Here is a 23,605-nt window from a genome sequence, read left to right as displayed (position 1 = left end):
GAAACTAATAAAACAAGAAACTTTGCGCATCAGGTTCAGTCAAATCCTCGGTGATACACACGCAGTGTCGGCAACTAATTCGTCAGAATCGTCGGCAATCCTCGCCTCGGCAATCATCGACAAACTTCGACAGTTGGTTGAACTGGATCATTTGGTTCTTTTTGAGTCCGACGTGCTATTTCGGTTATTTCATCAACCCGGAACCTATTCCCGAAACTAAAGTTCGATTCAGTTCGATTTGCAAACCGGCTCGACCACTTACTTCCTGAGAAAGAACAATTCGTTCAAGGACACTAATGTTCAGTAGCTGAAACCATCTTAGATGAAGTTTTTTTAGTGCAACCTGAGCTTAAGAAACAAAATGTATTGTACACTGATGTCAGGTTTAATTGTTGTTAAAGAATATGTTGTTTAATTGTGATTTTAGTATGTTATTTTAGAGTTACCTGTCTTTCCCCATTCAAGTAGATAGGACTTTAGTCTTGAATGTATGAAATAGCTGACGGAGGCTTTGCAAACATGGCCGCCTAGTGGCGCGATATCCCTAAAGAGATTTTGATTTAAAATGATTTGTTTCATTTAAGTACTGGGGAAATCATCCAGTATTTCTCCAACAGGAGTACTGTAATAATATAAAAAATTACACTTTTCACATTTCTTAAATAAGACTTCTCAAGCGTTTCTGTGTACATGTGTAGAAAAGTTTCACCATCAAATCAAATCACACATCTTCAGGAATTGCAGTATTGGCTTCTCTGCATGGTGGCTCCAGCGTTTGATCAACTGCAGTATTGAATGAACTCCACCCACAGATGTCTAAGTATCAATTAAATCGTAGGTGAAATGATTTTCCTTTCTGTATACCAGAGCTCAGCCTTCACAATGCTCACCGCTGCCCTGCTGGAGGATTTTGCAGCATTCGCCGAAGGCAAATGTCATTTCATTTCTCCCATTGTTCAATAAATGGACTGGCTGGATGGATATCAGTGCAGTAATATCAGCAGCATAGTAATTGCAGAAGCAAAGCCAGATGGAATATTGAAAAACTCTTTGCTTTCATGTTTCAAACAATGTCTGCGGGGTATTCGCTTGCCCAACAAGTCAAGAGATGCTATGCTGGTTTCATACATGTATTATAGCAAAATCTACCTCATTAAGAGCACGTACTAACAAAATTATCAAATCTCTTTGTACTTTCGAAAAAGCAGCCGCATAATGACGACCTTGCGGTTGCGTTATTCTTTACGGAAGCAACAATATTGTTAACGTCACATAGGGGCAAACCCAACATCAAACGCAACCCAACTGTCAAAAAACTCCTTTAGTTTGGACGAATGCAGAAAAAAGCGAATGGATCTGACACACTACCGTGGAGAAACAGCTTGAGACATCACTGTTTCACCATCAAGGTCTTCCTACTGCCAAATGATGGGCTTTCCTACAGTATTCGGAGCCCGGGGCCGAGTTGAGCTGGCACGAGAAATGGAGCAGATGCCATTTGATGATGGCAAGCCAGAGATGGGGCGGCCAAACTCTGTCAGAGAGATCAGAAACTTCTCATTATTTTCTCACATCTTTCATGTGGGAAGTCGTGTTCCCAATCAAAAAGCGTCATACCCCGCAGAGCGTCCAGTCCATGGAGCTTGCAGAAAAACAAAATTAGTCAGGCCACAGCTTTGTTTTCGTGCGTATGGCTTCTTCTGGTTGTGCTTTTCGCTCTGCGTGCGAGGTCGTTCTCACCCCTGAATGAGACCTGCATGAATACTGACTCTTTGGCTGGCCAAACAATGTGCCAGTGTGCTCTCTGCCCCGTGCCGAGCCGGATCTGCGGTCTGTAAAGAATACAAATGGGGCGCTTCCTTATTTGGAAAGCATACCTCGCCATGAGCAATTAAGCTGTTTGGGCACAATATAGGGATAATTAGAGAGATAGATACAAATACTATCAATGTTGCTAAACTTTTCTCTGTGCTCTTTTAGGAAGTGAAAAATTTTGTGGGGATTGCTAAGGCAGGCATCATTAAATTTACATTCATGCAAATGCTTTTATCTAAAGCCATTAACAGTGTCTAGCCAACAGTTTTACCGCACGTCCTGCGTGATGTTCTCCATCTTATCACAGAAGGCAACATTAATCAAATTTTACAATCACGCATATGTTTTTTTTTTTTTTGTAGTTGATATTCCTGTGTAAGTGCATCTCTGCTGTATGGAGGATGTTTTAAACACCTCTTTGACTGAATTATTCATTGGCTTAAATTTAGTTTGTGAACGTAGTCAAAGATGCAAATGTTGTAAACATGTCTAAAAGTACAAATTTTATAGCTTTTACTGCAAATTATAAACATCAAAAATTACAAATCTTAACGTTTGATAAAATTATGCCTTGTTGCCTGATTTACAAGAACAACACAGAGACTGAGATATGTTCGAAATAGATAGTGCACGATTTTGTACAGTAGTTGTGTTTGAAATCATAGAGGACACTATTGAGTGCTCTCATTCAATCCCATAATGCATCCCAACAACAAGTCTACAACCGATATAACACAACAGCTAGCCGCTAACCATTTACTAAGGAGCGTGCCAAATTACATCCCAGGTCTCGACACCAGATGCTGCCCGCAGTTAGTGTTGTCTAGGGGTTGAACGGATCACAAAACTCATAGTTCGGATCACATTACGGTTTTTGAAGCACGGATCGGATAATTTTTCGCAAAATTTAATAAGAACAAATATAAAAATAACAAACTTGCACATTAAGTAAGGTCTGAAATTAGCATTAGGTACACAAACTGAATCAAATGAATAATAGCACTGTCTTTATTGTATAAATTAAATATAATTATTATTTTATAGAGCTACAGAAGTGATTTTCTCTTTGTCTTGGGTTGTCTTATTAACATTAATGACACAGACTTAAGTAGATTAATTGAGGTTACTGTCTCTTTAGTTTCTGCCTATAATCTATACACTTAAACACATAAACAAACGTTTTTTAAGAAAAATAATACTTTGAGATCATTTTGTTTGTATGTGCCCTGTTAAGAACAAAATGATTTTATGTTCACTTTCTTTTTGAAACGCGTCTCTCCGTGTTTGCACTTTTGAGTGCACTTAAATGCATGCGCCCCACATAAAAACATTACGTTGTTTTTCATTGCTCTATTCAGCAAATGTATTTTAATGGACTACAGTATGAGACATAGTAGCGCAACTCTCTCTGAAGTTTACACATGAAGGTTTCTGATCATCGAAGGGCATAGGGATAATCACGTCTGATTGGAGTTGGTCCGGACACATTCAGCAGCATGTGTGTCTGTGCATACAGAAAGCTGCTCACTTTAGCGCCTTTTTGTGGTTAAATTGTTTAACATTTGCAAGCCTTTGAACCTAAAATCTGCCTATTTAAATTTGCATATTAATCCGTGAATCGCATGCGTGGCTCGTCATCCGTATGGATGACGGATCAACTGCGATCCGTCACACCCCTAGTGTTGTCGTGGAACCAATACCAGTAAAAATTGACCAAAATGCATCTTAATACCAGGGGTAAACAACCCCCCTGTTGCGTCTATGAAAATTCCCATCTGACAACCAATCAAACAGCGCATCAGTTTCAGGTGGACCCAGTTTTGTGATACTTAAAGAGCACCACTTGTCCGATTCATGATTTTACATTTCCTTTGGTGTGTAGGTGTGTATTGGTTCATGTTAACAATATGCAAAAGGTACAAATCCCAAAGTAAAAGATGACGCGAGTTATCGTCTCCAACGTTAATCTCTTTTCTTGGACTACAACAAACACATAGATTGTAGGCAACAGTTTACTTCCTGGGATTGGTGATGTAGTAAAGACCGACATTATCATAATTCCTCCCACTTCTGACTCACAGCCTGTAAGTTAACCGAATCTTTCAAACATGGTAATGAGCGTAACTTTCTGGTATTCAGGCCAATCACAACGTACAGATTAACTGGCCAATCAGGGACACAGAGATTTTTAAATCCGGGCGTTTCAGGAAGAGAGTGAAATCTGGAGCTACAAAAATGTATGGTATGTGGAAATTTTTTTGTTTTTTAACCATTAACCACGCAAACACATTGTATTATACCAAATACACAAAATAATGTTAACTATATTAGTGGGGAATTGTACAATTGGGGAATTGGGCAATTCTGGACACGGCTTTAGAAGTTTAGATCAATAAGAAACTTCTTAGCATCCACAATACAATCCACAAACACCTGAGCATCTGTATCCCCTCTGGCAACCATTCAAAACACCCTGGCAACCATTTAGCAATGCCTAGCAACCGCATATCAATGTGCTCAGATCAAAGCCATAGTATTGTGTCAGAGACTGTTGCACGGGATAGCACCAGTACTATTTTCATCAACGTAAAAATCTAGTTTAGCTGTTCCTCTTTGGCTAGTTTTTTAAAGCAAATACCAAGTACACAAATAGGTTAAACAGTCTCCAATGCCTTTGTACATCTTACCAATGTTAATGTGATCTTTGATCTTGGCGTCTGCTGTGAGGTGGAGAGAGGAAGCCAAGGACAGCGGGGGCTTTTTGGTGGGTGTTGTTCCACAGCTGTGCCTTTCTGGTCTCATTCAGAGGTCGATGTGTATCAGACAGCGTGTTTGTGCTAACAGTGAAGGGCTAAATTTAGACTAATGCTCTCTATCGACTCGTTTTTCGAGGAATATAAGCAGCGATAGCCGTGACAGAGGAAATTTATTGAGTATTGAGTAACAGAAGAGCGGACAAAAAGAGAAATGTGATTAAAAAGAAAAATAGAGCATGATTGGAAATGAATGTGTCATTTACTGCTTGAATGAATTGTAATGAGAGATCTGGCATTATAGTTAACATTATGATGAATTTCTGTTAACCAATAGTTTAACCAACAAAATCATTCAGTATGCCATTATTCACTCATCCTTGTTTTGTTTCAAACCGAAATGCTGGCATGTTTTCCGTGAAAAAAATTAAAAAATTAAAGAATAATAGTTTTTAATATTTTGCTATGTGAGACCACGTCTGTGAAATCTAGTCTAAAGTCTCATAAATCTAACGATGAGATCTGGAGCATCAAAGTATGATTTCATTCAATGATTTCAATCTTTGTCATGACCTTACTCAGTCAATATAAAAGATATCAAAGATATTATATTTTCACAGAATGTTCTTTACTTAATGTAGGATGATTGTAAATCACAAGGACATTTTATGTTATGCCAAGGCGTCATACTGTGGGTTTGTTCAAATCCCTCACTGGGGATTCCTAACAAAGTATGTGCAACAAGTATACTTTCCTTAAAAACACCAATAAATCAATAAAAAAAATACCACAAATAAGCAGTGACAACTGTGACAGAGGACCACAAATCCGCAGGTCATAAATTGCACGGGTATATTTGAAGAGTTTCGTTGCAAAACGAGATAACCACCGTTCTTTTAATTGTTCACAAATCTCGTTTTTTGGTTGTGCATTCCAATTAATTTCGATGCAACTGCAGTTGGTTTGTTTTGATTTAAACCTTCATAACTTAAAAAATACAGCTAAGTAGCACCATAAAACAAAATAATAACATGATAACATAATAATAAACATGTTTTGACAAAAATGTAAAAAAATGGATTTATCTCGTTTTGCAACAAAACTCTTCATTTGTAGCAAAAGCCAACCATACATTGTATGGGTCAAAATTATAGGATTTTATGCCAGAAATCATTGGTTCCGATGAGATGTTGATGTCTTTCTTTGTTCAGTCGAGAAGAAATTAAGTTTTTTAAGGAAGGATTAAGGATGAAGGAAAACATTTCTCAATTTAATAGACTTTATTGGACCTCAACAGTTTACAGTTTCAATGCAGCTTCAAAGGATTCTAAAACGATCCCAACCAAGGCATAAGGGTCTTATCTAGCCAAACCATAACCATTTTCACAAAAAAAGTATTTTTAAACCACAACTTCTCGTCTTGCAGTAGCCGTGTGACACGCCAGTGCGGCCTTACGTATTACGTAATCATGTGGAAAGGTCACGCATGACGCATGCGAAACTACTGCCCCAGTGTTTACAAGTGTGGAAAAACAGGAGCATTCAAATGTTGTTGTGTGTGGAACAATACAAATTAGTGTCTTTGTGTAGTTTATTGTTTAAAATGGTCCGCAGGTGTGCGTTTCATATATGTAACCATAGATATGTATAAAGGCTAGATGTGTTACGGCGGAGTCTCTAACTTCATAACCTGGCGGCCATCTTACCACAGGCAGCTAGCACTCGTAGCATTGAGTTTAATGGTGCAGGTACTTTTAAATGACCATAACTTGCTCAATTTTCTACCAATTTTTAAATGGTTTGGTTTCTTACAAACGTTATTAACGTGGCTATAATTCTGGATGCTTTAACATGTTTCATGAATTTTTTTTTTGTGTATAAGTATGCAGTGTCATAGGTACATCTTTGACGTTTATAAAAAACCAAACCGTTTGAAAATCGGTAGAAAATTAAGCAAGATATGGTCATTTAAATGTACATGTACCATTAAAACTCAATGCTACAAGCAAGCTGCCTGTGGTAAGATGGCCGCCAAATGCGGACGTTCCACTCAATTGGCCAGCAGCGCAGGTGAGACATCTAGCCTTTATGCATATCTATGTATGTAACGCCTGACTTTCAACATGATTACGTAATATGTAAAGTCGCGCTGGGGCATCACATGACCAGTGCCAGACAAGAAGTTGTGGTTTAAAAGTTTTTGATGGAAAAGACCCCTTTGCCTCGGTTGGGATCGTTTAGAGTCCTTTGAAGCCTCATTTAAACTGTAAACTGTTGATGTCCAATAAAGTTTCTTAAATTGAAAAATGTTTCCCTAAAATGTTTTCCTTAAAAAACTTATTTTAGACTAAACAAAGGAAGACATCAACATCTTGGATGACATGGGGGTGAGTGGAGTTACCCTTTAAGTAAAGATAATGTGCAGTGAAGAAATTTTGTAAATGTCGTACCGTAAATATATAAAACATTAATTTATAATTGGTAATATTTGTTAATGATGGTCGTGACCGTTAAAATGTATTTACGGTATATTAAGGTAATCACCATATGTGTTTACGGTAGTCCAATAGGCTTTATGCCCAGCTGCCCTACTTCCTGAACTTCAGCCAGCTCCTTGTTTTCTGTCTGCCATTATTGGACAAACTGATTAAACCTCAGTAGTCACAACAACAATAATCAGACACACCTGGATTAATCAGTTTGTCCAATAATGGCAGACAGGAAACAAAGAGCAGGCTGAAGTTCAGGAAGTAGTGCAGCTGGGCATAAAGCCTATTATATAGGGTGATTACGGTAGTAAGCGCGCAGTTTTTATGAATGAAGCTGTAAAGGCAGCGTGCAAGCAAAGTAGACATCGCCGAGTACACAGCGCTGGTTTGGAGGCTGTGATTTTCCTTATTTAAGGCAGTAATGAAGGGTTGTACCTGTGCTATGAGATATTTGTTGTAGCCGTGGCCAGGAGCTGGTCACTGTTTTGAGGCTTTAAATAATTAAATCAAGGTGTTTTTTATTCATTTGTGAGGTACTTAAAAGTGTTAGCCCATACACATATGCACATGCTACCAAAGAAGCCTATTTATGTGTTGGTTTGTGAATAAATAACTATAAGAAAGATGATTATGGGACTGAGAAGCTTGTTTATGTATTTCATATAGGCTTTACACTAAGGACTTCATTTGGACAACTTTAAAGGCGATTTTCTCAATATTTTGATTTCTTTGCACCCAGATTTCCAAATCTTAACAAACCATACGTCAATGGAAAGTTTATTAATTCAGCTTAACTTAATAAAAAAAAACTATGTTCTAGAACAGCGCTGTCAAGTCAACAACACTGTTATTAAAGCTATTAAAGTGACCTTTGCCATTTTGTTCAGCCAAATGAAAATGCATCATGCATCACATACTCTTAAATTAGCTTTTACATGTGCATGCATCTCGGCTGATCTCAGATCCGCGGAATCCGGCCCACTCCAGGAACACACGTTCCATCAGGCTCCATATGCCACCAGCCGCCCAGCCAAACAAAAACCCTTATTAATAGATTCACTGTCAAAGACGAGTCACGTCCCCACTGAGCGTAGTGAGTACAGAGCGCCGAATGAGTCACACGAGTTTTCCACGGCTGCCACAGACCGAAGCGTCTGAAGCAGATAACACCACGCCGACGGAGAGCCGTCTCTATTCTGAGTCACCGCACTCACGCCGGAACCCGAGGAACCTTCGCAGATATCAAATGCAAAAAAGCAGCGAGGTCTGTTTGATGGACGGGGCAGGTCAACTGAAACGAGAAGGCTGTAAATTAATTTTTTGGACACAAGTGGGCTGGCAGCACATCGGTTAAGTCAATGTAAAAATACACAAGCAACGATATTCACCTTCTTGAAAGATTAAAATACATTACGGATGGAAAAGCAGCCGACACGGGGAGTTTCGACAGAGATTATAAGGTCACCTCTCTGGATGATTCGGTTAACATCTGCGTATGACACCTTCACATCATTGACGGTTCCCTGGAGTCGTACGCTTTGATGAGATTTTGATGTGAATATATGAGCAGAAAGAGCATCAATAAAATATTTCCACTGTGTATGAGATGCTCATGTCTTTTAAAATCATGTTAATACTTTGCCCTCACAATCTGTTTCCCTATATACCCAAAAAAGCATCTGTCTCCATTAAGCAGATTTTAAAAATAGCCATCTATTCTGACAAATTATTACTGTGATTAAACAACGTATTTCATTGTATTCCAGCAAGCAATTTTGCTTTTTAAAGATGTGTAACAGCCGTCCAAAGCAGCCAAGAGAAATTTGGGCTGTCAATGAAAATTTTACAGATGTCGAACCATGAAATAAATCAATAAATACACCAAACAGCTTGTTATCACTGTTGATTTTGCTTACATTACATGATGGAATATCATACATCTCGCAAGTTATTTAGGCAAAAATAACAAATGACCAAGTTCAAGTTTATTTTGGCTAGAAGTGGATTACTCATAACCGGACTACAGTATAGTGAGTCTATAGACCATACGCGATAAGCGTCTGGTCCAAACTTTACTTCCGGTTTCTGTTTGTTTAATGGTCTGAATAGTTGCTGAAACGGAACTCTTAAAGAAATACCTCGTCGAAAATAACAAATGTTTTGGGTTCCTATGTAATCTATGTGTTGTTTATTTTGCTTGTTGTATAAATAAACTACCGTAAAAGGACTTTGTTGTTACTTATTCTTCGCAGAGTTTACCGGAAGTTATGTGATGACCACGAAAGCCGCGTGTAAAATGACAACTATGGCTTTCTGGGATTATAGCAGATGGTTTACAAGTGATGGGTCCTTAAGAGTGGAAAATAAAGTCAGGTGCATTGCATTATGGGATATAATGTGTGCGGTGTCTAGTAATGTTTAGCAAGTCATCTGTAGAGAAAATGTGACCTTGCATGCGAAAACCAACCCAGACGGCATTTCAACGTTAATTCAACATTGAATCAATGTCATGGACAAGGTTGAATCAACGTTGAATTACCTTTTAATTTTGCAAATTGAATCAACGTTGATATTGCAACATTGCTTCAACGTCTCACTTTCAACATGGATGAATTAAGGTCTTTGCGTCAACGGCAAATTAATGTTGAAACATGCATTGATTTTGCGAATTGAATCAACATTGATATCGCGTTTAGCATTAACCACTGTTTCAATGTTATACCAACGATGAACAAACAACTGACATTATTTCAACCAAATTTCAACGTTGATTTTTAAGCATTTTATTAACCTTTTGCAACCGTTTAGCATTAACTTTTGTATAAACATTTGTTTCAACGTTGAAACAAGAACTGATATTATTTTCAACCATATTTCAACTTTGAAGGTCGGTCATGTGTGATTTACTGTTTTCTACATAAAATCGTGCTAGATAATGCAAAAAAACAATGTGTAAAAATATAATCTTGACATCTTTAATATTGACAAAGATCATGTCAAAGATTGAAAGCAAACTTTTATCATTAGATTATGGATTTCACAGACAGGTTTACAAATCTTCAAACCGTGCAAAAAAAAAAAGAAGTTCTATTCACTAAAAAAATGAAATTTCTGTCATTGCTGAAAAAACCAGCATACCAGCAAGACCATCATATGTTGTTTTTTTGTGCTGGTTTGCTAGTGAACACCAGCTAAACCAGCATCAAACCAGCATCAGCACCAGCATTAGCACGAGCTAAACCAGCACCAAACGAGCATTAGCACCAGCTAAACCAGCATTAGCACCAGCATACCATGCTGGTCATACCAGCATATGTTGTGTTTTGGTGCTGGTATGCTGGTGACCACCAGCTAAACCAGCATAATTTCCATGCTGGTCCATGCTGTTTTTTTCAGCAGGGCGTACGTTTGTCTTTGAAACACAAAATGGAAATGTGCAGCCTCATTCACCATTTACTTTCATTGTACTGTATGATTAAAAGCCATGCTTCAAAGACAGAAAGACTAAAGTATTATCTAAAGAAAAAACATCAAAGTGCAAAATATAAAGGTATAAAAGGAAATGCAAAAAGAAAATGATCAACAAATGCAACAATTTCTATTTATTGGATTATTTTTGTTACAAACTCATTTGGGGAGTGCACTTAGATGGTTATTTAATAGATCACTGACACTAATTGGAAATAAGAGTGTCGGCTCCGGTCTCCCACTTAAAATTAGCAAAGCAGACAGAACAATCTCACACACGGAGTTAAATGAACAGAGCGTTTAGCAACCGATCTGCCTGGAAAAGTGAAAATGGAAGAGTAGCAAAGAGACTGAAAGAGTTTGATATGCTAAAGTGAGATTGATCTGTAAAGGCCACACTGCTGTTCATTACTTTTAAAAATAAAGTTTCTTTAACATCCACATAACCGTATAGGCTCAGTGTTCCCACACCTTGGTTAACTTCAAATTCAATGACCTCTCAAGGACTTTGCAGGTCCAATACCCTCAAATTCAAGGAATAAATGTGGGGACACATTTCAAGTGAGAGAAAGGTTACATTGTGTTACCTTTTAAGATATATTGTTACAGTTCCCTTTCGATGGAACTTACGCTGCGTCACTGCGGTGACACTTTGGGGGCGCCTCTAGGGGTAAGTGCGTCTGAATGTGTATATCAAATTCAACCAATGATGAGGCTTAACGACAAAGACAGGGTGACACGAGAGTCAGGAAGTATATCGCTATATGAAATATTGCCAAAGACGGCGTTACAGGGACAAGGAAGTATGACAAGGGAGACGCAGCGCCTCGTTCCCTTCTCAGGGAACAACAGTTACATACATAACCCGAGACGTTTTCATGTGTCAAACACAACTATGCAAAAAAACATTTTGGTATGAATCAACATTCGCTTACAGAAGATATAAGCATTTAAAGCACGTTTAACACGTGTGCTTAAAAAGTCTAGAATTTTTATGATATTATCCTACACTACACAGGAATAATATGTTTTTTTTTCAAGCACTTTCAATGACCTGTATCTATGTATATTTTCAAAACTTCCCAGGGTCTTCAATTTTTCCCCCATATTCACAAACTTTCAAGGATTTCAAGGACCCGTGGGAACCCTGAAGGTTGTTTAGATGCAAAAGCCACTAAATGCCACCTCCATAAAAAAGAGATAATGACATTGACTGAATTATCTCAGCACATATTATACGTTCGTGAAATACTTTCGCTTCAAAGCTCTTACCACACATCACAGCTTTTGAAAACACCCCAAAAAGTCATACACAAACTAAAATAGATACAGTTCATGAAGCCTTTGCACTAAAAGCATATGTTTGGTCTCGTTTGAGATTTAAAAGAGTTACTGCGTCTCAACTCCGTAACCTAATTCTTAATATAATTCAGTCGGCAGTGGGGACAGTACAGAGGCAAATCTCTGTGAAATGTTATAAGTCGTCTGTCCACTTTAGTTCAATTTAATTGGATTCTGAAATACAGAGAACAATAAGAATTTGAGACTTCCAGCACAGAAACACACCAACAACATCGTAACAAGCTGTGTTTGCACTCCAACTTTCATGAAGAGAGCAAATGAAAGGCATCTTCTCATGTTTCAACAAGAAATAAATAAAGTAAAATACACAGCAGACAATTATTCAAACTCTTGCATCCCCACAGGAATTCTGGTCCAGCGAGATGAACAAGATGAAGAACTTCAAGAGACGTTTTTCACTTTCTGTGCCACGAACGGAGACGATAGAGGAGAACGAGTTTACAGAGCAGATCAACCAACTCAACATCCGCTGCAATGACGGTACAGCTTTCATTTTAATATTCAACATCGCTCATTTCAAGTTTAGGGTATCCAGCCAAATTTAAAACCTACAGCATCATAGGAACTGCACTTATTTCATGCCAAATCAATTATGTTCAGAATTTAAAATACAAAAATACCATATAGTCCATGAAAGAAAACGCAAAAAGCATCAAAAAGCATGAATGAATCTGCTGATTGCTGATTACTTCACATTACCCCACATTAGATAAATATTCCTATAGGCTGATGCACTGACTGCATGAATTACTGGCATGTAAACAAAATGTAAGGCTGAATTTTAAACTTTTCTCACATCTGAGAAAGTGCCCTGCTGCCGTTTTCATATGAAATTTAAAGGGGACATTTCACAAGACTTTTTTAAGATTTCAAATAAATCTTTGGCGTCACCAGAGTATATGTGAAGTTTTAACTCATATAGATAATTTATATAACGTTAAAATTGACACTTTGTAGGTGTGAGCAAAAATGTGACGTTTTTCGGTGTGTCCTTTAAAATGCAAATGAGATAATATCTGCACTAAATGGCAGTGCCGTGGTTGGATAGTGCAGATTAAGGGGCGGTTCTGACATCACAAGGGGAGCAAGATTTCAATTACGTATTTTTTCTACATACTTGCAGAGAATGGTTTACCAAAACTAAGTTACTGGGTTGATCTTTTTCACATTTTCTGGGTTGATAGAAGCACTGGGGACCCAATTAGAGCACTTAAATATGGAAAAAGTCAGATTTTCATGATATGTCCCCTTTAAAGGCAACTGAAGCGATCACCAATCCGTGTGCAGTTTCTGGAGCTAACATAGCAAAATTTTTAGGGGGGCTGAGAATAATTGGGGGGGGGGGGGGGGGGGGGTGTACAGCCTATCGACGCCCCTGAATAGAAATTTTTTAAAGACAAAGAAAATCATTGCAAGTAGATCAAACACAATAAAAATTTTTATTTATTTATTTATTCTTTACGCCATTCCAGCATCTATGGCTATATTCATGGCGAGAACTACACTGTAAAAAATTTCTGTAGAAATTACAGTATTACTGGGTATTACTGGCAACTAGCTGCCAGTAACTTACTGTATATTTTACATTTATGTTATTTACTGGCAACATTTTGTTTAAAGTTAAATGAATATGAAACATTTTCAGACTTTATCTTCTACAGTAAGTTACTGGCAACCAGCTGCAAAATTACAGCAAATTTTTTACAGTGAGTTAATTCATGCACAAGTTTTATTCAGACAAGTTAATCCATACACAGGTGACAATTTGGCATCTCCAATTAGCCTAACTTGCATGTTTTTGACCTCTGGGAGGAAACCGGAGTACCCGGAGTAAACCCACGCTTTTTTCTTAAAAATAAAGCAAACACAATAAATTAAATACACTGATTAATTAAACAGGATTAATTTGGATTTCATATATGGACTTTTCATCACCGAAGAGAGGCTGAAAAAGCGAGTGGTCTATATGACTTTGGTAATCTGTCTGAGAGATAGTAAGAGCCGTAAAAAGAGAAAAGCCCACAAAGCTGCTGGCCCTTTCGGCCTCTGTGGGATTCACGGAAGATGATGATGAAACAAGTTTCTGACCCTCCAGCATCTTCACACATCGGACCAAACGTCTCGACTGAAATCGCAATCGTGGTTATCTTACATTATTCATGCAGAAGTAACCGAACAGTTCTGCTCTGCTGTCCTATCGCCTTCATGAGTCAATATCACATCAAGAGCGACAGCGAGATCATTTTAAGAATTTAAGAGTCTGGAAGATTTAAAAGGTTTTTCAACACCTGCAATCTTCCAGTACAGAGAAAAATACACGGGTGAAAATCAATAATGCTGGTTATTGGATCTTCTGTATCTTGTACTAAATCTATAGAAAGAAGTTTAATAAACTTTAAATCACAATCAACTTTGTGAAAAAATACAAGAACACAACATATTATTGTAGCTGGAAATATATTCAATATTCTTCTATAGTGTTTTATGAGTCCGTTTACGATTTTTGGTGAAGACTAATTTAAAATTATTATTATGAATTAGTTGTCTAGTATCATGTTGTAATCTATTTCTAAAAATCATATAAAACGTGGTTGGTTGTTTTACATATGGCACAGATGCAAGGTGGACTGCAAGGCGGACATGAACACTGAATAAAGTCATACCGAAAAATTAGATCATGAACCTTCGGTCTTTAATAGGACAGGGATTGGGACCTAAGTGCATGCTGGGAATGAAACATTTGTTTGGGGAGCAGTCGTCTCTTCAGCTGTCTGTTCGAGGCAGCTGTTTCCAAAACGCCCAATTTTCAGCTTCTCTGATTGGCTGATAGGTCAGCATGGCGTTGCCTCTTCCTCACCCCCAGGAGAAGCGGCTGTGATGGAGACAGCTGGAGTTCGGAAAGAGAGATTTGTGGACAGGCGGTATGGAGACGCAAGGGTGATTTGATTATAGTTACATCGTCCTGCTTCTCTCCAGCTGCAAATGAATAAGCCAATCACATCAGTGGTAATCTTGTTAATGAAAATACTGATGACGATGTTCGTTGATGAAGAGTTTTGTCAATCATAATAAAAATTAGCTATCATAGCAATAAATGTAAAAAATGTTTTATATAAATATTAAACCATCTGGATACTTCTTTAGTCCATAGGGATTCAACCAGTGAACTTGGTGTTGTTTGCACATACTAACAGCGGAGCTACAGGAACATGTTGACTAATAGATGAAGAGAAAATAAATAATGTAAGATATTAATAATGCATTAACAATAAACAAACATACTGTAACATCTGCACAGACAATAAGCCAAACATACCAAGTTAGTCACGGGGTTTAGCTTGTACTGTAAATACACTGTTATGCAACAATGCAGTTTACCATTAAGCATGAAATGGTCATGAAAAACATTTTCTGTCATGTTAAGAGAGGTAACAATGTTAGCATCCAATAATTTTAACAGTGCACTAAATCTACATTGTGTCAACAGCACAGTGTACTATAGTACATCAATGTAACGTCAGTGTCTTATAATTATTCAAGAGACGGCGTGTTCCTATCCAACAATGCGTGCGCTGTGTGTTCATGTTACTGACACTTCACGCTGTAAGATCACATACAGGTAGTTGTTGAGAGAGGCGTTCATGGGTCGCAAGTGTTTGTTTTTATGGTGCAAGGTTGTAAGTACATTGCATGGCTATGCTGTCAGGTCTTGTCGAGGCAAGGATGCGGTACCTGAGGACTTCTCTATCTCTTCAAATACAGTATTGTCATATTTCAACTATAACAGTTTGTTTTAAATAAATATTTTTTATATCTAGTTTAATTTTTAGTTTTTTGTCATTTTGCTGTTGCCTGGAACGCATGACTTCTTCTCATTCATGCCCATTTTAGTTGCATTTAAGGGGCTTTCATGACCTTATGTTTGAGTTAAAACATGGGGAATTCACAAAACAGGAACATACAAAGCTAGCTTTTATTACTTAATATTTAATAAATTTTTGTCACAATTAATGAACCAACATAAACAATTGTATTGGCATTAACTAACATCAACAAACATTAAAAACTACACTCACCTAAAGGATTATTAGGCACACCATACTAATACTGTATTTGACCCCCTTTCGCCTTCAGAACTGGCATTGATTCAACAAGGTGCTGAAAGCATTCTTTAGAAATGTTGGCTTATATTGATAGGATGGCATCTTGCATTTGATGGAGATTTGTGGGATGCACATCCAGGCCACGAAGCTCCCATTCCACCACATTCCAAAGATGCTCTATTGGGTTGAGATCTGGTGAGTGTGGGGGCCATTTTAGTACAGTGAACTCATTGTCATGTTCAAGAAACCAATTTGAAATGATTCGAGCTTTGTGACATGGTGCATTATCCTGCTGGAAGTAGCCATCAGAGGATGTGTACATGGTGGTCATAAAGGGATGGACATGGTCCGAAACAATGCTCAGGTAGGCCGTGGCATTTAAATGATGCCCACTTGGCACTAAGGGGCCTAAAGTGTGCCAACAAAACATCCCCCACACCATTACACCACCACCACCAGCCTGCACAGTGGTAACAAGGCATGATGGATCCATCTTATCATTCTGTTTAAGCCAAATTCTGACTCTACCATCTGAATGTCTCAACAGAAATCGAGACTCATCAGACCAGGCAACATTTTTCCAGTCTTTAACTGTCCAGTTTTGGTGAGCTTGTGCAAATTGTAGCCTCTTTATCCTATTTGTAGTGGAGATGAGTGGTACCCGGTGGGGTCTTCTGCTGTTGTAGCCCATCCGCCTCAAGGTTGTGCATGTTGTGGCTTCACAAATGCTTTGCTGCATACCTCGATTGTAACGAGTGGTTATTTCAGTCAAAGTTGCTCTTCTATCAGCTTGAATCAGTCGGTCCATTCTCCTCTGACCTCTAGGATCAACAAGGCATTTTCACACACAGGACTGCCGCATACTGGATGTTTTTCCCTTTTCACATCATTCTTTGTAAACCCTAGAAATGGTTGTTCATGAAAATCCCAGTAACTGAGCACCAACAACCATCCCACGCTCAAAATTGCTTAAATCACCTTTCATTCCCATTCTGACATTTAGTTTGGAGTTCAGGAGATTGTCTTGACCAGGACCACACCCCTAAATGCATTGAAGCACTTGCCATGTGATTGGTTGATTAGATATATGCATTAATGCGAAATTGAACAGGTGTTCCTAATAATCCTTTAGGTGAGTGTATATTGCTCACTGTTTCTTAATGCATTTATTAATGTTAACAATGTTGTCAAGTGTTACCCAAAAAACTACATTATAATTGAAACCTGGAGTTAGGTCAGGGAGGAAAGCAATGCATGAAAAATAAAAGATTTCATTCTAATTTGCCTGTCTGTAAGCCTTAGATTATTAAAACTCAATTAGCGCAAGGTTAATATGGCACCTAAATGAAGGAACCGATCCGATTCACGTTAGGGAGTCAAGTCTCATATTTCTTCCCTGCCAGTACGTCTCCCCCCTTTATCTCATTAAATCTGTGATGTATCGTTGATCGCAATGCGAGTAATTCTCCATGGAGAGACGCCCATGATGGAGTCATCATGCAAATGTTGAAGGCAGTCTTTTGGCTAACAAGTGTTTCTTGATTACCAGAAAGATGTAAGCTATATTTAACGATAATGCTTTGGAAATGGCTTTCGACAGATTCCTTGGAGGGTCTCGCATAATTACAGAACCAGAAACACACACACACAAGTCATGATCTCACTAAATAGTTTATACTGCACAGGGTAAACGGACTGTACAGCGTGTTAAGAGTTCGAAGATAGCGTCATTTAGAGTCAGTCTGAGAAACGCTTAAAAGCTGTCGTGTGGCTGCTGGCAAAGCGTGAATGACAAGTATCCCTATTTCCAATGAAAAACCCCAAGGGCTGCTATGAATCCAGAAGAATAACATGAACACCAGAAGCAGGTGCACGGCTTGAATTCACATGAAATAGCTTTTGTTCAACATCGGAACAAAAAAACAAACCAAATAGCACGAAAGGGCCATTTACGTTATGGACGATAACTATAACAATATAAAAACTTTTAATTGTAGAGTTTACAGCACAACTATAACAACAGCAATACAAATGAACAATATTCTTGGGATTACTTTCGAAGCCATTTCTTTCGAGCTGATGAACAATAAATCATTGAGAGCCAATCGAAATCCATTTAAATTTAAAGGGCTCGTGCATTTAAAATGTGAAACTGCAGCACTCATGCTAGAATTAACATTACTGTCAGTTAGGCCTCTTTCACCAGCCTGGTCTCACTGTTAATACGTAGTAATAATATGTTACTTTTAAAAAAGCAAAACATACTTTTGGTACATTTAAATAGAGTCTGAAGCGTACAATGTAAACGTTTGCAACAATTGAAATGTAGCATTATTAAGTGTTTACAGCTACAAAAACGTTAAGTATTTACAAATCTTTTATACCATTTCCCTTTAACCATTTCATCGATAATGTTACCACACTAACCGTACCCCAAACCTTACCCTAAACCCAAACCTTTTATTCAAGAATTTAAAGGGGTGGTTCAATGGTATTTCATGCATTCTGACTTATTAAGACAGTTATAGAGTTGTTTCCTCGTGCTAAACGTAGGCAAAGTGTCAAAAAAGCAGTTGGGCGTGTTACAAAGTATTTCTGTGCCGAATGCACTTCGTCAGGGTTCATACAAGTTTCGGAAAGTTGTTTTCGATTACGGGTCCAGCTGACGTTTCAGGGGTTTCTATACGTATCACTTCTTTGTATGGGCACTTCCCCGGGAAAACCCCGCCCACCCATCAATCAGCGGGAGACGCTAGAACTTTCAAACATCATATCAGGCCACAGCTTTGTTTAATTTCAAAACTCAACAATGGCACGAATGAAGAAGTGTTTTTTTTGGATGTAAGGAGAAGAAAGCCAGCATTATGGAAACAATGGGTAAAGTTTATTATCCGGGGTAGCAGCGGAGTTTTGTGTGTGTGTTTGTTTAACACTGCATTTCATTGAAAAGTCCCAACTGGGTCATGAGTTTCATGCGGTAGGTAAGACTTCTGTCTTATGTTGGAAATAGACGCGTGCATATTATATAAATGACAGGAACATGTAGTGAATCATAAGTTAAACAGTGTTGTATAGTGTTGCATGACTTGTACTCGCTCCTCCCGCGGTAGTAACTCCTCCTTCTTCATTTTTTGTACGTTATCGGAAAGCTAATCTTTCTTCAATAAATCTGATTAAACTAAAGACTCTTCTGAGATATAAAGGATGTAATAATACTCTATAGGTACTCCAGATTAACATCAGAAATGCAACAACGTGTGTTATGTGAGCTTCAACAATAAGTAATGTATGTTTTTATCTTCTGCAACGTAATGGAGAAATATGTAGAAACATTTTTGTAACAATAATAAAAAATAGCATTTAAAATATATTTTAAGCAACTAATACAGTCCTTCCCAAAACAGTTTATTCAAAACTATACTATACTATTAGAAATAAAAAGCACAACAGACAAGTGTAATCACAAATAATTTTTTTATTTTGAAAATTTAAAAGCAGTACCAAAAGTAGTTAAAATAAAGATGTGCTGCAGCCGCAATCTAGATTGAAGTACCAGACCATACATAACATAAATTCACAAAATATGTTTATTTTAATCCACATCTTTAAAATTTTTACGATTGTGAGGAACAGGTCCAAATTCAGCTCTTTATCCAGCGAACTTCTCATCAGCGACTGTAAACGTAAAATCTAGCGTTCGTTATGAATTAAAAATGTAAATATTGTCGCTTTAGTGATATCAAAGTTCATTGGTTCTTGTGTGCTACGTCACAGATTTGCGACATTGCTGTCTTTCGGTCGATGTACTTTTGAAATTCGAAATGCGTGCCTTGACTTTCTTGTGGATTAATAACTTTAATACTTCTCTGTACTTTATATACTCCAGAGAGGACCACGACTGCAGCACATCATGATTTTAACTGCATGATTTTAATAAAATCTTTTGGGTAAGTTTAGGGGTAGGACTGTATTAGCAGCGTTAATATCTTTTAAATGCCATTTTGTTACTACAATATGCATTCCCAGTTTAATGTCATAATATATTCACCTTTCTGAACCTTTTATTTTTTTATAGGATGTACAGATCAAAATTCGCATTGTGACAAAATTACCTGTTTTGAGTATTCGGCAATAAATTCTCCTTTTGCATTTAATGATGAAAAATCATATAGGTTTAGAGCAGTGGTTCTCAAACTTTTTCAGCGTGTGGCCCCCTTTGTTTACGGTGCATTCCTTCACGGCCACCCCAAAGAAAATGTATGACAAAAAAACAGTTCTAAAACTTCACATTTTAATTAAACAAAACATTAAATTATACAAATTAGTGCTGCCTTATTTTTTTAGGTTTAATTTCACCGAATTCATGATAAATTAATGTATTTTATAAAAATGTCATAAAACTGGGGGCCCCCTGGCACCATCTCGCGGCCCCCCTGGGGGCCCCGGACCCCAGTTTGAGAACCACTGGTTTAGAGGACGAGTAAAAACAAAAAGTATGTTACATTTTATATAAAGATATATTTCTATATAATAATTTTCCTTTAATTATCATCTGGCTGCCAATCAAGATCATACTGAAATCATAATATCAATTTAAAGTCTTTCGGCAGCAGGTAGTGTTACAGCACCAGCAAATTAACATCCACACGGGAGTCAACGTACCTTTAATAAAGTTCCCTGTAAAACCCATCAACGGTTAAAGTCTCAGGAGAGATCTGAGCTGTTAGAAGATCACAGAGGTTCATTACAGACGTGATAAGTGTGCATTTAGATGTGCAGACTCTGCTGAAATCCAATGTGGACAGGGCAGAGAGCCGTCTGGGCTCGGGGCCTCGAGAAATAGGACACACAAATACTCAGACGTTAAGAAACCCCTCTCTAGCAGGGCACACAAATAATATCAGATGAGAAAGGTTATATTGAAGGTCATTGCAGGACAAAACACAGACAACTCAACCCCACTACAAGTTGCATCAAGAGATTTCTGTATCTATTATTCCCTTTGACCTCTACCGGGACAATGGGGAGCTGTTACAAAGGGTCAGACTTCAGGGCATGGTTTCCATTTTTTACTCCCACAATAAAACTCTTGATCATAGCCAAGGGTCAGATAAAACTCAAAGGCAAATCCACTAAGCACACAATGTCCACAAGCTATATTCCCATACTTTCTGCAATACGACAAGACTTTGCTGGTAGAGAAGGCGAGGATGTAATTTGACACGTTGGGTACGTATGAAGAATTGGGATGAATAAAAAGATTGGAGGGGAGTCCAGATTACAACTGCGTATCCTGGAGAGGACAATCTCCCATAAAGAGAGCGAGGATGAGAGAGAGAGAGCGGAAAAACGATTCGCATGCTACGACCCCAATTACTGAAGAGGAGATCAAAGCGCTCGCTGCCACTGTGATATTTAAATGATGAGCCTGGATAGGATTTTGCTTTTCAGACCTAAAAATGAAGGAAAGCAAGGCCCAGTACCGTCCTCGGTCTCTCATTCGCAATGCTTTGTGCCACGTTTGAAAGCAGCATACGGCTGTTGCTCATGCACCAAAACAAAATGCACCAAAAATGTAAATTTTGTTATTTACTCCATCTCACGTTGATCCAAACCCGTATGACCTTTCTTTCTTCGGTGGAACAGAACAAGTAATGGATATTTCTGGGTTTACATAAATACAATGAATGTTCACCTTTCATGTCGCATGCGGGTGAGTAAATGACCAGATTTTCATTTTGGGAACTATCCCTTTAATTAGAGTATGTGGGCAACAGATGACATTTACCTCACCTAACAAATCAGGAATGCCAAAGCATTTACCCATCTGTTTTGGAAAAAACTTCCCCTTGCTGCATTCCTGGGCCAGGTGTGAACATAAAATGCAATTAAATCAATGCCGAAACCATGTAGAAAGAGCAAGCGAGAGAAAACAAACATCTAAGGCTGTGTGGGGACCTGCTATTGAATTTCAGATCTGTTGAAGAGCAGGATGTGATATAAATATTGATGAATCAGATGGCTAACTGAGAGACAGAATAGCTATCTCTTGTTATCCGAATCCCAGCGTTCCCTTTGTTAACGGTCCGTGTCGCCATAGCAACAAGCAATTAAATGGCAGCATCCATTTAAACATCAGAGACAAGTTGAGATTCATGCTGCCAAACAATAGAGAGGAAAAAAGCCGACTGCGTGCGATCGCTAGGGGAATCGAAAAGGACGACACTTTAAAGTTAACAAGAAAAGTTGTGAGGTACCGAACGAGGGTAGAAAAATGTGAAAGTACCTCTTTATCTTACGACGTAATGGCACTCACCTAGTTTACTCAAATACATGCAATACAATGCAACTGTGACTGCTCACTTTCCCATTCATTTTCTCTTTAGGGATTTAAAAAAGATTCAAAGTTTGAAGGAAGCTTTGAACCAACTAAACTTTACGAGGAATATATTTAAAACAAAAGACTTTATGAAGTCTACTTTAAACTAAATTAAACGTCTCTTCCCATGAGTGATGTATGCTGATTAAATAATTACAAATCTTCAGGATCTCTTAAACCTACATAAAATTAAATCCTAATTTTAAAGAAATTAGTCTTTTTACTTCATTCTGCTCAAAAACGCTCAAGATGTGTTTAGTGCCAAGAGAGGTCACACAAAACTCAGACGATGCCTAAAGAAGACATTTAGTTCTGAAAATTAAATTTTTTCTTTTTTTGTACATATTTCCTGTATTTTCTGTTTGTATCCTAATAAAATAGATTGAAAAATAAATAAGAATGGAAATTAAAACTTCTAAAACAACAAGTCTGGTGTTGGTGCCTAATGCAAGGTTACACCAGAAGCAGTAGACGGGGCAAGCGCGAGTGATTTACATGTTAAGTCAATGCAAAGACGCGATTGGGCATCCTGCGGATGGCGGAAATTGGGCATCCTGCGAATGGCGGAAATTGAGCGTTAACCAATCAGGACCTTGCTGTAGTAGTGACGTGATTACAGGAAGTGAGCGGAGTGGCGGAGGCTCACGTGATTCGCATAAGCCCCTCCCATGACGCGAATTTCCGTGTGAATGTCTCGAATGACTAGAATTTCATGCGCCAATGAAGCGAGTGAACTCAAATGTTCAAGCGTCCAACTACGTGCCAATATCGCGTTTTTGCCGTCTCTACCGTGGCTGGTGGGAATGCACCATAAGACTTTTACTGTATTGTATGTCCATAACTTTCAGGCGAACACATTTGGATTTACTTTGGTAAATTTCATTGCTCTTTCAAACTTTAAAATGGGAGAAAACAGGGAACAACTTCTGACTTTAAAGGCTCTCTAAGCGAATAATGTGCGACGTCACTTCCTGTTGATGTTTGAACTGTTTTCAAACAAACGGAGCGTAGCTAACGCCTCCCCCTCCCTCTCCCGTTCCGTGCTTTCATGAACGCGCCCAACCCCCACCCCCAAATCCTTCTTGTCGTTTATTGGGTGGAACACTGTGTTATGTTTTGTTGTGGTAGGTTTTGGCACTATTTTGATATTGCCGTTTGTCGAGCCTGAGCTGTCTACAGAGATCGCGTTTTTTTACAGTTTGATCAGCGAACAGGCAGCAAGCAGATAGTGAGGAG

General features: G+C 38.2%; 2 protein-coding genes and 1 long non-coding RNA gene across 6 annotated transcripts in view; 1 reads left to right on the top strand and 2 right to left on the bottom strand.

The window, feature by feature from the left end:
- LOC129427308 (uncharacterized) overlaps nt 1–23,605 on the bottom strand; it is a 158,969-nt gene that overhangs the window by 92,086 nt on the left and 43,278 nt on the right. The window contains exon 5 of one of the 3 annotated variants that reach the window (XR_012373305.1): nt 14,433–14,863. The exons of the other annotated variants lie outside the window; for them this stretch is intronic. The gene's annotated coding sequence lies outside the window, so the exon portion shown is untranslated. Of the gene's footprint in view, nt 1–14,432; nt 14,864–23,605 lie in introns of those variants that run through there. 3 annotated transcript variants of the gene reach the window in all.
- Nucleotides 1–23,605, top strand: part of cdk18 (cyclin dependent kinase 18) — a 79,575-nt gene that overhangs the window by 18,333 nt on the left and 37,637 nt on the right. For both annotated transcript variants that reach the window (XM_055183690.2, XM_055183689.2), the window contains one exon: nt 12,232–12,367. In XM_055183690.2, the coding sequence (XP_055039665.2) occupies nt 12,250–12,367 (118 nt within the window). In that variant the 5' untranslated portion in view covers nt 12,232–12,249. The remainder of the gene's footprint in view (nt 1–12,231; nt 12,368–23,605) is intronic.
- Nucleotides 1,309–2,147, bottom strand: LOC141369566 (uncharacterized). The gene is made up of 2 exons (XR_012373371.1): nt 1,618–2,147; nt 1,309–1,534 (listed from the first exon to the last, which is right to left on the bottom strand). It is a non-coding gene; the product is annotated as an uncharacterized lncRNA (long non-coding RNA).

The sequence above is a fragment of the Misgurnus anguillicaudatus genome, chromosome 14 (assembly GCF_027580225.2).
Source record: "Misgurnus anguillicaudatus chromosome 14, ASM2758022v2, whole genome shotgun sequence".
NCBI lineage: Eukaryota > Metazoa > Chordata > Actinopteri > Cypriniformes > Cobitidae > Misgurnus > Misgurnus anguillicaudatus.
The sequence above is the reverse complement of the archived record's forward strand: the minus strand, read 5'-3'. Positions and strand labels throughout refer to the sequence as shown.